Source organism: Squalius cephalus (genome assembly GCF_949319135.1).
Source record: "Squalius cephalus genome assembly, chromosome: 24".
In the NCBI taxonomy this organism is placed as follows: Eukaryota; Metazoa; Chordata; class Actinopteri; order Cypriniformes; family Leuciscidae; genus Squalius; species Squalius cephalus.
In genome coordinates this window covers 26,199,257-26,211,345 of record NC_137145.1, presented here as the reverse complement: position 1 = coordinate 26,211,345, position 12,089 = coordinate 26,199,257, and the positions used below count along the sequence as shown (strand labels likewise).

The window sequence follows — 12,089 nt, the reverse complement described above, 5'->3', positions numbered from 1 at the left end:
CAAAGAGTAACAAGACCTTTCCATTAAATGAGGAAAAGTGAGCTATTAGTACTAAGCTTGTCTGTTAAGAAAGCAGTGTTTATCCATGAAAACATGTGTCCTTTCCCACTATGCAAGTTTCCGGGCCAAATCTGTCTTCAAGTCATTTAGCAGCCAGAATGTCATGCATTCCTGACACGCAGGAAAGATCCTTCTGAAGGTGTTGCCCTGTGAAAGTGTGCCAGAAAAGTCGGCTCGGCCTGGGTATTTTTCCACAAAGCCCATAGCCCCGAACTCCAGGCCAAAGGGGCGTGACAAACATAGATAGTGATAAGTGATTTATCCTCCTAGCACATCCAACAGTTGGCCAAGAAATACATGTCCTCACTACGCCCTGAAAGCTCTTTGTAATAGATTGACTAGTGGAAATATATGATTTGCTTTTATTGCCACACTGTAAGAAAAAAAAAAAAATCCATAGACAAACAGAAAGTTACTGGTAATTTTCTGCTAGGACTTTTCCTGTTAAGTTTATGGACATTTCCTTTAACCCTAAAGCACAATACAATCCAATTAAAAATTGATCAGATTTCCCAATGTTATGATTAAGTGGTTAATTCACCCACTAATGAAAGTTTGTCTTGATTTACTGTATGATGAGCCACATGATTTTGCTAATTCTTACAATAAAGTCTATGGAAATGGATGCTGTAAGAAAGGACATTAAATAAAATTAATTAAACAAAGTATCATAGAATTATCCGTGTGCTATAATCCAAGTCTGAAGGCTTACAACTGTGAGGAACAAAGCCCAAACTCAAGCCAAACCTAAAACTTCCCTTTCAGAAAAACACTCAAATCTCATTTGCATTGTGTATCAAATCAAGACCAGTCGCATATTAATGTTGTCAAATGCCATTGTTTTGTGCATTTCATAGCCAACATTTGAATATGCAGAATGAAATATGAGAGCTACAGTGCAAGAAAATATTTTGAGCACACGAATCACATTTCAGCCTGTTCCTCTCACACAAAGATATCATGTGGCTCAAGAAGACCTGCAAGATAGTGCATGCGTCACACAGACTTCTTAGACATTTGAACATGCAAAGCATCTTTAGTTCTCCAGAAGAAACTCGTATGGGTCTGAAATGAGTGTGGAGGGTAAATCATAAATAGATTGCGTGTACTTCTGCATATTTGGCCACAGAGCTGGCCTCCACCGCGTAAACTCTCTTCGCCCCGGCCTGGACGGCGAAGAAGGACAATATCCCTGTCCCACAGCCCACATCGAGAACCACCTATAGACAGATGCAGTGCACACCATCAGGACACATCTGAGGACAACTGTTTGGTGCTTAAGAATTAGCAACACAGGACAATAACTCTATAATAAGACTTTCATTTTTAAATCTTAAAGGTGCACTCAGTAAATTTTCTTTTAAAGGGATACTTCACCGATTAGCATTAAGCTTTGTATCAGTAGAAACCCGGTAGTATTTTCGAATGACCATGCTTCCCTCCCTCATGTCCCCCTGAGACCAGAGATTTCTGTATTGTGTGTCTGGAAAAAAGCCTCAGATGACGCAAAAATCGTCATTTAGCTCATCGGAGGCTTTTTTCTCCAGAGGCGAGAGACTACAGCCAGTAGGAGGAGCTCGTCCCGCATGTGTTCAACCCGCCCATAGGGGGATCTCACCATAAAACGCCGTCTTTTCAGTTTCGAGTCGACTAGTAGCCTAGCTGTATCACTTCTCCCGACACTGCCCTCTGTAACCGGTAGGCGTGGCTTGGGAGTGTCCTCGTAGGGCAGCGAAGCAAGTGCATTCTGGGAGTTGTTGTCTTTCATCCACATGAGCCAAAAAATACATTTTCTGGCTTTTCTCAGTCTAGAAGGCTCCAACTTCTAAAATAATTTCACATTTCTACTACATAAATGATCCAATTTAAATACACATTCATCTTTCCAGCGGTGAAATTTCCCTTTAATTGTATTACTTTTAATCAGTATGTGTGTTGGGATCAAACCCGTGACATCGGTGACAACATTTCCATATATAAATGATCTACTGCTGTCGGAAGCACATTGGAGCAGGTTTATGAGCAGGACAATGAGGTTTATAAATAATGTGTTTCTACGAAGAAATCAGTTTAACACCCTTTTTTGTGTGATGCTGAATCTGGTAACAGGTAGGGCCGGGTGATGTGACAATATCGGAGCAACTATATAAGTGTCTTTCGACAAAGATTTGACATATGGCCATGGACACAGAAAGCTGTGAGTACTTTATTTAGTTATTTTTCGCAATTTAAATGGACTTGAATGGTGTTCACACATGTAATTCGGTTCACTTGGTTGGCACACTTAGGCCCGGTTTCACAGACAGGGCTTAGATTAAGCCAGGATTAGTGTTAAGTAGGATTCTGGAATGTATTAACTGGTTCTGACTTAATTGGGATCATCACGGGGCATTGGTAAGAATGCACAAAAGTCCAATCACTGTTGTTTTAATAGTAGGTTCAAGCCATCTGACATACTCAATGCAGTGCAGTACAGAAGTATGTGATATTAAGAGTGGTTACGCACACTCATCTACGGCTTGAATACACACGAGCCCTGCACAGCTTTCATGGAAACATAACTTGTCAAACTCTGGGGGCAGGACTAAGTTACGACTGTCCATAATTCACAACCCACCAATAAGAATTAACTTACTGAGCCTTTTCAACAATTAGGCTTTAGTTCAGTTAGGACATTTAAGTAGCCTTTATAAATGTGCCATAGAAAAAAACATTACTGATGTGCATCTTGAGACAAAACAATGGCATTATTTTAAGATATCTCAGTGCAAGTTGCTTTCAGTTAAGAGAGCTCAAACATGCATTTTTAGTCTGGGACTAGGCTTAAGCCTTGTCTGTGAAACCGGGGGCAAGTACTGGTTCGCTTTTTAACACCAAACCTAAAGATACAAAACAAAAAACGGATTTTATGACGTATATTTTGCGACTGAACTTACCAAACATCCAAAACAATGCTGTGTTCTGGGATAAATGTGCTTGTTGTATGTGCGTAGCTACATATGATGGTATTTTGACCTGCTGAGAACTCGTGAAGAGCTTATACAATGAGATTAGGAGTCAAAACAGCGGCAGGAATCCCTCCTTTACATTCAAACTCAGAACTTCTGCACGAAATGAAATAAACATTGCGACTACAATGAGAAAAACATGACATCATGTACTGTTTTTGGTTCGTTTAGATGTCTTTGGACCTTTGTTGTGTTCATATTTCAGTCGAACCACAGCAGAGTTTGTTTGGAAGTTGTTTGTTAGAGTTTGTGAGACCCATCTCTTCAGGGGTCTAGATGAATGAATAATGTCTCAGGTTTGGGATGGCAGCGTTCACACTTTAAGGCACTTTCACACTGGGCATGTTTGCTTCGGTTCGAGCGCGATTGTTCCCGGCATTGGCCTGGTTTCCGCATACGCAGGGTACTTTACCTAGTTGCTTTCACATTCACGTGAATCGCGCCACAGTTTCAGAGTAACCGAACTCAGACCTCTCGGGTTCGGCTCCTGGGTCCACATGACGGCTTTCACATGATACATTTTTCACGTGAACCGCGCCCCGTTTGAAACATTTTAATCGAACCAAACCTGCCAAGTGTGAACACACCCTAAGTGATCGTAAACGCAGGAGCCGCCTAATATTCCTGCTGCTCATTATAGTGAATCGCTCACTGCTCTTGACTGAATACCTTTAGTAGCTCTAGAATCAATGTATATGTTGTTTATTTTCTAGTGTTTGTAATTTGCTTAATGGTTCTTATTTTTAATAAAAAATAATATACGTATATTATTACTGTGAAATAAAATGGTCATATTGTCAACCCCTAGTAACAGCTATCAGCACAAGTCCAAAAACATTGCCATATTGGCCAACGAAGCATAAAGCAAAACAAATACCGAGTACACCTTTAAAGACTAGCAGGATAATGTGTTTGATGAAACTAGCTGAGAACACATACTTTATCTTTGAAGTCGACATCATTGAGCAAAATGGCTTTTTGGTACGTTGCAGTCCTGAGGTAATCCTGAAGCATGTTCTGCTGCTGGGACAGACAGCCATAAAACTGAGAGAAAACTGAACATGTCTCAGAGAGGTAAATCATGTACACTGATCACATACAAGACAACTGAAAAAGGTTGGAGGTTTGCATGGAGTAATTGTGGGCTTTACCTGGAAGTACTGCAGTGCAGAGGACTCATCGGTCCTCTGCTGAAACACAGACGGGTCTGTCCTGAGGTCCGTCCACGAGCTCAGCAGTCTGTGGAAGCCCTGAAACTCTGAGCAGAAGACACTCCTTCACTGTCATGTAATAACACAACCCGAGCAGTAATGGACTATGGCAGTTATTATCCTGAGACATCAGTATCATATTTCTCAGGACTCTTAATGATCCACATGATCAGAACTTTCAAGTAAACTGACGCCTTTTTCACCTTTGTTGCCATTGGCTTTTTGGCTTGCTTAGTTGGGGACAATAAACTCAAAGTCAACAATAATATTGATCTGCCTGCATTGACACCATTATATGAGAACTGAACTGAGCTGGACGATGACATCACGGGTTTCTCCAGAGCGGCTATATAAATTAACTAAATTAATAACTTTTTTACTACAGAAATGAACCATCACTGAACTCACTAAAGCTGGACTGTGACGCTATTTTCTTCTGGAAACAAACTTTGTTGCATTATTTTCCTGTTATCTCTGTAAAGCTGCTTTGAAACAATCTAACAACAATCTAAATAGCGCTATATAAATAAATGTGTCTTGACTTGACTTGAAAAACCTGTTTCACACAGTCTACTACAGTCCTACAGTTGTCATCTGATTGATAGTTTAGACTTTTCAGCAAGTAAAAGATCGTGGTCAGTTCGTTCTTCACGGCCAGAGGTAATACTGTAAGTATATTTTTTCTGCACAACAGTCATTTAATCTTTGATGCCTGAATAAGTGCAATTCACCTTTATTCCACAAGGTGGCAATGATGAAGTGACGTTTCACTCATAGTCACCGCAGGCAGAAAACAAAAGAATAGGAAGTATTATCAGCAAAAACGATTTACCAGGACTGAATGCAATCAGATATTACTGTCACTGTCACTTGATGTTATATCTGGTGAAGAAGCTGTCAGTGATCAACATACTGATTTTGAAGATGTTGAAAATGATAGTTTTGAGAATATTTTTTGGATTGCGAATATTAGCCAGATGTTGAATATACTGGGGAAATGAGCTCTGAGGAAGACAGTGATGATGGTATAAAACATCTGCTCAAACTGAACCCTTCCAAGCTCCAAAGGGTAACAAAATATGCTTTACTTTATTCTTCTGTAATTGTTATATCAGGAGAGTTTTATATTTTCACGACAGGTAGAGATATAGATCTGGGTCGCTGAAGACCCGAATACGTAATAATGATTGGCGAAACATTCACGCATTTAAGGGTTAACTTAAAATGTTAAAAATGTGTACTTATATGTAAAAACCAAGAGTAAACTTGATGAAAATTATAGTCAACTGTTATTATCAGCATCAGTGTATCATCAGTATATAGTATATCATATTACAGTATGTAGAGGCACTGTCACATTTAAAGAGATTAAAGGTTGAAACATTTGTTCTGGATGCTAAATGTTATTATACAAATCTTTGCTAGATATTATATTCAATTACAAGGACTTTTTTTATTTATTTTAGGTTAAAATACATACATATATTGGAGCTGTCAAAATGAACACGTTCATTTTGTAATTATTTTCTGTTCAACGCATACAAAATATTAACGCAATCAACGCAGCATCAGGTTTTTTCCTGCCATTCCTTGGTGTTACATTATATAATCAAGCTGTCATTCACTCAAGTGCTTTTAAACCATTTAAGCACGTTAAGACCAAGCGGCAACCTTCCGGTCTCTCTCGTGAATCCAACACGGAAGTGACTTAAACTGCAATTCATCGACTGGCCGCTAGAGACTGGATGCAAAAGAGAGTCAATCCCATAAACCCACATGTTAAAATGTCCAACTTTACAGCAGAAAAAAAACATTTACAGCCAAGTGCAAAAAGTGCTTTTGGTCTATATAGCTAATTTTGCCCTTCATGACAACTGTGAGGGGGGTGAATTTTTTTGCAACTCATCCGTTTAAATTATATTAAGCCTTAAATTTGTGCATAATTATGGGCGTGGCCACTTGAGTGACAGGTGGATTGCTGCTGATGTCACTACTAGCCGTTTGTCTGCTGTCTGTGATCATTTTCGTTTATCCGGGAGTGACGCACAGACAAGATGGCGACGGCAAGACGACACTACGTCCATTGTTTAATACAGTCTATGGCTGAGACGCAAAAGACAACTCAAATTGATACTGGCGCGCGTCTGTGAAGCGGCTCTATATGAACACACATTCGACACACATGAAAGACGCTTCTCAGACAGCGCGCCAGTTCTCTTTCACGGTTGAACACACAAAAACACACAAAATGATGTCAAATTCCCATCCTTGGCGAGTATCCTCGTAATCACATTCCTAAATGAGATAAAAAGTTGGGAGAGCTTCATATGTGTGTCAGATCTGTGTGCTGCTGTGATTAGTGTTAATCAGAGAACAAGAGAAAATCACTGACTGAATAACTTTTGTAGCTTTAACAAGAACTAATCTATTTACTTTACGAAGTTATTTTACATCTCAGTACTTTATTCAGTCTTTATATTTTCTACCTGAATATTACTGTTAGAGCCATTCCTGGACATCTTAAAGCACTGCAGGAGTAACGGTGGCTGTTTCAGAGGAACGAGAGCATTCCTGATGCAGCATTTACTCAAACAAGCGTAATAAAAGGAAATCCAGGCAAACTGATAAATGCAGACACGGGCAAGGCAAGGAAGGCAAACAAAACTGATGACAAGCGCACACATAACATCCATAGAAGGACATGAGAAACACTTGGGTATATAAACACTCAAGGGGAGATTGGCGAACAAGACACACCTGGGAACAATCATGAACTAATCAACAATAAAAACTACAAAGGACTACAAAACATGGCACAGAACAGGAAGTAACAGAAAAGTCCACACAAGACAAGGGGAACACAAGACAGGAATCATGACTGTGGGCCAGTGAAAATATTGGCTGATGGTGGCTTTCAATTATACTGTAAGGTATTAGTAATAGTTATAATTACTCATTTCATTCCCAGAAATTGATAAAATCATGGTAGTAAAAAATCATAGTACTTAGTAAAAAGATGCCATTAAACAAATATTTAAAATATAGCTACTATCTTTAGGTTGTTTCTACATGAATTTGGAGATTTAATGTGAAATTATTGCAATATAAAAATATAATAAAATGTTTTATGTTACATGCAATTAATCACGATTAAGGCGAGACACGGCAGGCAAAAACATTGTTTGTTTTTTTACTGGTCAATTTTGAGATTTTTGGGATATTTGACTTCAATAACATGTCTTCTTTCAGACTTGTAGTGAAAAAAAGTCTGGTCTTTATTTTACTACACTTTGTCTGTTTGCGTCTGTAGATTTCTCATAAATTCAACAAAAGTTGGCGTTCTTCATCCTCACGCTGCTCCGCCATCGCTGTCTGCTCCCTGTCATCACACACACCGTTAGAAAGCTCTCTCTCTCCTGTACAATGCTGTCGGATCCAAATATGGTCATTTCCTTTTTATCAGCAACCAATCGTGAAAGTAAAAGGGCTGAATGTGCAATCTCATTGGCTGATATAAATCTTTAAAGCCTGTTTTCTCAATGACCTTTCTCTCATTCTCCAAGTCTGAAATCTCCACTTCAGTAGCACCTATACACGCCAAACTCTCCAGTCTTGTACCTAGTTATATTATGAAGACATTTACAGAGGGATTTGTAAATATATTATTCCTAGCCTGATTTATACAACATTTTATTCCAAAAAACATGGCGAAAATCATTTTTTTAAGGCTATTGACAGTATTTTCTGATTTACAGGATAACAAAAGTACATATCCATAAATCCCTCTGTAATTTTTTCCCATCTAATATGTGAACACAATGAAAAAATAATTTTTAACCTGGCTTTATCCAATACTCAGATTTAGTTTTTTAAAATATATGCAAATTAGCGCATATTTAATTAGATATAGCCTAATTTGCATATTTAAACATTAAATTACAGAAAACTTGTAATACATTTTTTTCTCATCTTAATGTAGGTAATCAACTGGGAAAGTTTCATGGTGATATCTGCTAGTTAAAAATGTTACCCTATTCACCTGTAGTGTCTCGCCTTAATTACAGAAAAAGGTGTGATTAATTAGGGGTTTTTTTTTAATAATTTGACAGCACTAATATATATTCACAAACATACACATTCATATCCCCTTTATAAGTCTGTATATAAAACATGTGATGTTGAGAGTGTCTCCACAGTGTTTGCAATTTAGTGATATTTCTATCATGCTTGATTCAGTTACCAACGGATTTATCCCAAATCTCCTCCATGAGCCGTTAAACACAGATGTACAACAGATGTGCTGGAAAAACGTAATGCTTCTCAGAGGAACAAGACCGAAAGATTCCATACTTTGATCTTGAATTAGTAATACTAGAAAAATATTGAAGAAATAAGACTGAAGAGCAATAAAGAATAATTCATGCTTCGAGACTGGAACAGGTTTGATGACCTAAGTAACATTTGGCTTCTAAAAGGCATTAATGTTGCATGACATCAATACATTTCTGTCACTTTTGGAAGACTGATCAGGCACACGTCTGACTTAAATAAGTCAGCTTTGAGATAAAGAGTGATGAAAGAGTAGATAACTGACCTGACTGAGTGTTGAAGCGCATGAGGATGCTGAAACAGCCCAGTGTGACGAGGAATGAGCGGCTGGCCACCCGACAGCACTCCGTCTCCCTCGTGATCGAGAACTTGAAAACACAAACCCCAGCATCTGAAAGCAGAACGATACACAGGGTATATGAATGAGGTATATGAATGAGGTATATGAATGAGGTATATGAATGCTGATTAAAAAAATTAAAGGATTAGTTAGGACACCCCAAAATTCTGTCATCAGTTACGCTCATGTCATTCCCATATGACTTCCATGGGATACAAAAGGAGATGTTCGAAAAATTTTCACTGTGCATGCCTCCATCACATGTACAGAAGCCCAAAGCACAAGACTATTGAATGCACACATTTGAGCCTGTGGACTAAACAAAGTGAAGCAAGTTTTGATGATATTATGGGGAAATATATTTATTAAATGTTTAAATTGCAAATATCACATACAAATGTATTCATCTAGTAGATAGCAAGCTGATAAGTTAGATGCTAAATAAGCTAGCATAACTTTATTTACCACATAAGTAGGGCTGGGCGGTATGACGGTATATATCGTTACCACGGAAGAAAATGTCAACCGTAACAGATTTTTTTTATTCCGTGTATAGCGCGACATGTAAATAAGTAGGCGTGGTTAACTCACGTGCAGCGTGTGTGATACTGAGACACTGATATTTGTCAAAGAAACATGAAGAAAGACCAAGAGGATCCACAAAAGGAATTACGTTTTCAAAATTAACGTGATATTTTCGGGGGGGGGTGGCAACTAGAGCAGTGCAGCACACTGGAAGTTTAGACATGCTCGCAACGGGGCTTACTTGACAACAAGTTCATATATCAGTATTCTAACGAATAGAAATAACCTTAAATAATGTATCTATCCGTCTCTTATGTGTACAGTTACTTTCAGAGAGGTAAGCGGTTGCCGTGGTAATGAATTTTTCCAAAATTCCCCAGCTTAACTTCCCATGGAAATTTACCGGAAACTTTCCGGAAATTTTCTACCCCTTTGCAACCCTAATTGTTATATTGTGCATGAATCAGTTCCGTTCGGCATCATTTATGTCAAAGTTGCAGCAAGATTTTCATTTCAAGATTTTTGTTGTCAAGCTTAAAGGGATAGTTCACCCAAAAATGAAAATGATCCCATGATTTACTCACCCTCAAGCCATCCTAGGTGTATATGACATTCTTCTTTCAGACGAACACAATCTGAGTTATATTAAAAAATATCCTGGCTCTTCATAATGGAAGTGAACTGAGTTTTTGAAGCCAAAAAAGTGCATCCATCCATCATAAAAGTAATCCATACAACTCCTGTGGGTTAATAAAGTCCTTCTGAAGCAAAGCCATGCGTTTGTGTAAGAAAAATATCCATATTTATAACTTCATAATCTATAATCACTGGCAGAGGTCACTCTTCCGCTGAAACTAGACTCTAAACTAGACATGGCATATAGTTTATAAAGTTATAAATATGGATATTTTTCTTTTTTGGATATTTTGAGCTTTTTTGGGCTTCAAAAACTCCCATTATAAAGCTGGGAAGAGCCAGGATATTTTGTAATATAACTCTGATTGTGTTCGTCTGAAGTAAAATCATGGGCTAATTTTCATTTTTGAGTGAACTATCCCTTTAACAGTGATCTCACCACATGCTTTAGTTAAAGAAAAGAAATACATTTTGCTAAACATCTCCTTCAGTGCAGAAGAAAGTAAGACACATGTGTCAGCTAGAAGCTGGCATCAGAAATGTGTGTGTCCTGCTCTGTGAGGGAGATGTGATCCAGAGAGAAGCTGCTATCTGATGCTGTGTGTCGGGAGGCAGAAAGCGCAAGCGTCCAGGGCCAGTGTACCGTGTCCAAGAAAACAGAGTCCGGCCGGTGCAGGCGATCCGGAGCGGCTCATGGTGTGTGTGTGTGTGTGTGTGTGCACAGTAAATCCCAGCGATCTGTCAGAGTGACAGGACCACACAATGAGACCCGGGAAATGTGTGGCACACCTGAATAAAGACTCTTCACTTGTCCTTCAGCCAATTAACAAGACGCTACAAAAAGAGCCAGAAATTGTTTGGTATGACGTTATTTACTGTGTAAATGCTTCCATATGGTTCTTCACTTCCTTTACTCATCATATTTCTCAGACAGGAGCAGATAGGCCTACTGGGAAATTGGCATAACATCATACTTGAACAAAAACATTGTTACAATTAAATGAAAAGAGCAAAGTGACGCAAAATTACGAATGAGATCTCCTTTTCTATATTTTTTCAGCAAATAGAGAGTTAAAATCATCCTCAATCCTCATCTTCCATTTTTCCCCCTTAGTTTTTGTGGGATTATTTGGGATGGTTAGGGATAAAGAGTGTTGTTCTGGTTATTTGTATAATTTTTTCTTCATTTATGTCTATGGATGTAAAAAATAAAGAAAACAGCATGTTGTGATATTTTCCATATATGTTATGCATATATTGTCATTTAAGAATCTGCTTATTAAAAATAAAAAAATTAGCGTGTACTTACTATGGGTAAAGGTTTTGGTTTAGGGTTAGTTGCATGTAATTATGCAGAATCTGTAGTTATTACTACAGTAACTACATGCGGAATAAGGACACTGTAAAATAAAGTCTTACCACAAAAACTTCTTCTGTAGCCTACATACATGTCGAAGATATGTTATTAATGTGTGGATACCTCCAGGATATGGTTTGGGAAGAATTTTATGATAAATAGTCTCCTTGAGTTTATACTGAAATCTCTTTTGACTTCAGTATCAGACTTTGGCTCCTTAGCTTCTGAAACATACGTTAGGCTACATGTATTTCCTATAGAAATAACAGCCTTATTCATAATTACAAGCAGATAACGCTAAACCAAACCCTTACCCTAATCCTAACCCTATGTAGTTCATTACTTAAATGTATAATTACACTGTAACACAGACGTTTTGTTTACCGTCGTTAATGGTGAGAGAGACGTCATCGTCCAGCTGTCTGTGCGCGTGAAGCGTGAGTTCCTGATGTTGATCTCGCTTTATGTCGCTCTCGTTGAGAAAGATCACAGTCACAGAGAAACGGCTCTGTAACTGATTATCGCCCATGACTGAACCCAGGACTGGCGAAGCTCTTGTGTCCTTCTTGCACACGCATTTTGACAGAGAGGTTGTGAATAGGTTCAAATGAGAGGAGGGCCTA

General features: G+C 38.4%; 1 protein-coding gene across 5 annotated transcripts in view; it reads right to left on the bottom strand.

Moving 5' to 3' along the window:
- carm1l (coactivator-associated arginine methyltransferase 1, like) overlaps window positions 1-12,089 on the bottom strand; it is a gene marked incomplete at its 3' end in the record, with an annotated part of 25,960 nt that extends 13,871 nt beyond the window's left edge. For 2 of the 5 annotated variants that reach the window (XM_079862150.1, XM_079862151.1), the window contains exons 1-5: window positions 11,851-12,089; window positions 8,874-8,999; window positions 4,220-4,326; window positions 4,008-4,112; window positions 1,170-1,280 (exon numbers count right to left, since the gene is read on the bottom strand). In XM_079862150.1, the coding sequence (XP_079718276.1) occupies window positions 1,170-1,280; window positions 4,008-4,112; window positions 4,220-4,326; window positions 8,874-8,999; window positions 11,851-11,995 (594 nt within the window). In that variant the 5' untranslated portion in view covers window positions 11,996-12,089. The remainder of the gene's footprint in view (window positions 1-1,169; window positions 1,281-4,007; window positions 4,113-4,219; window positions 4,327-8,873; window positions 9,000-11,850) is intronic. The other 3 variants (XM_079862152.1, XM_079862154.1, XM_079862153.1) reach the window with 2 other exon arrangements.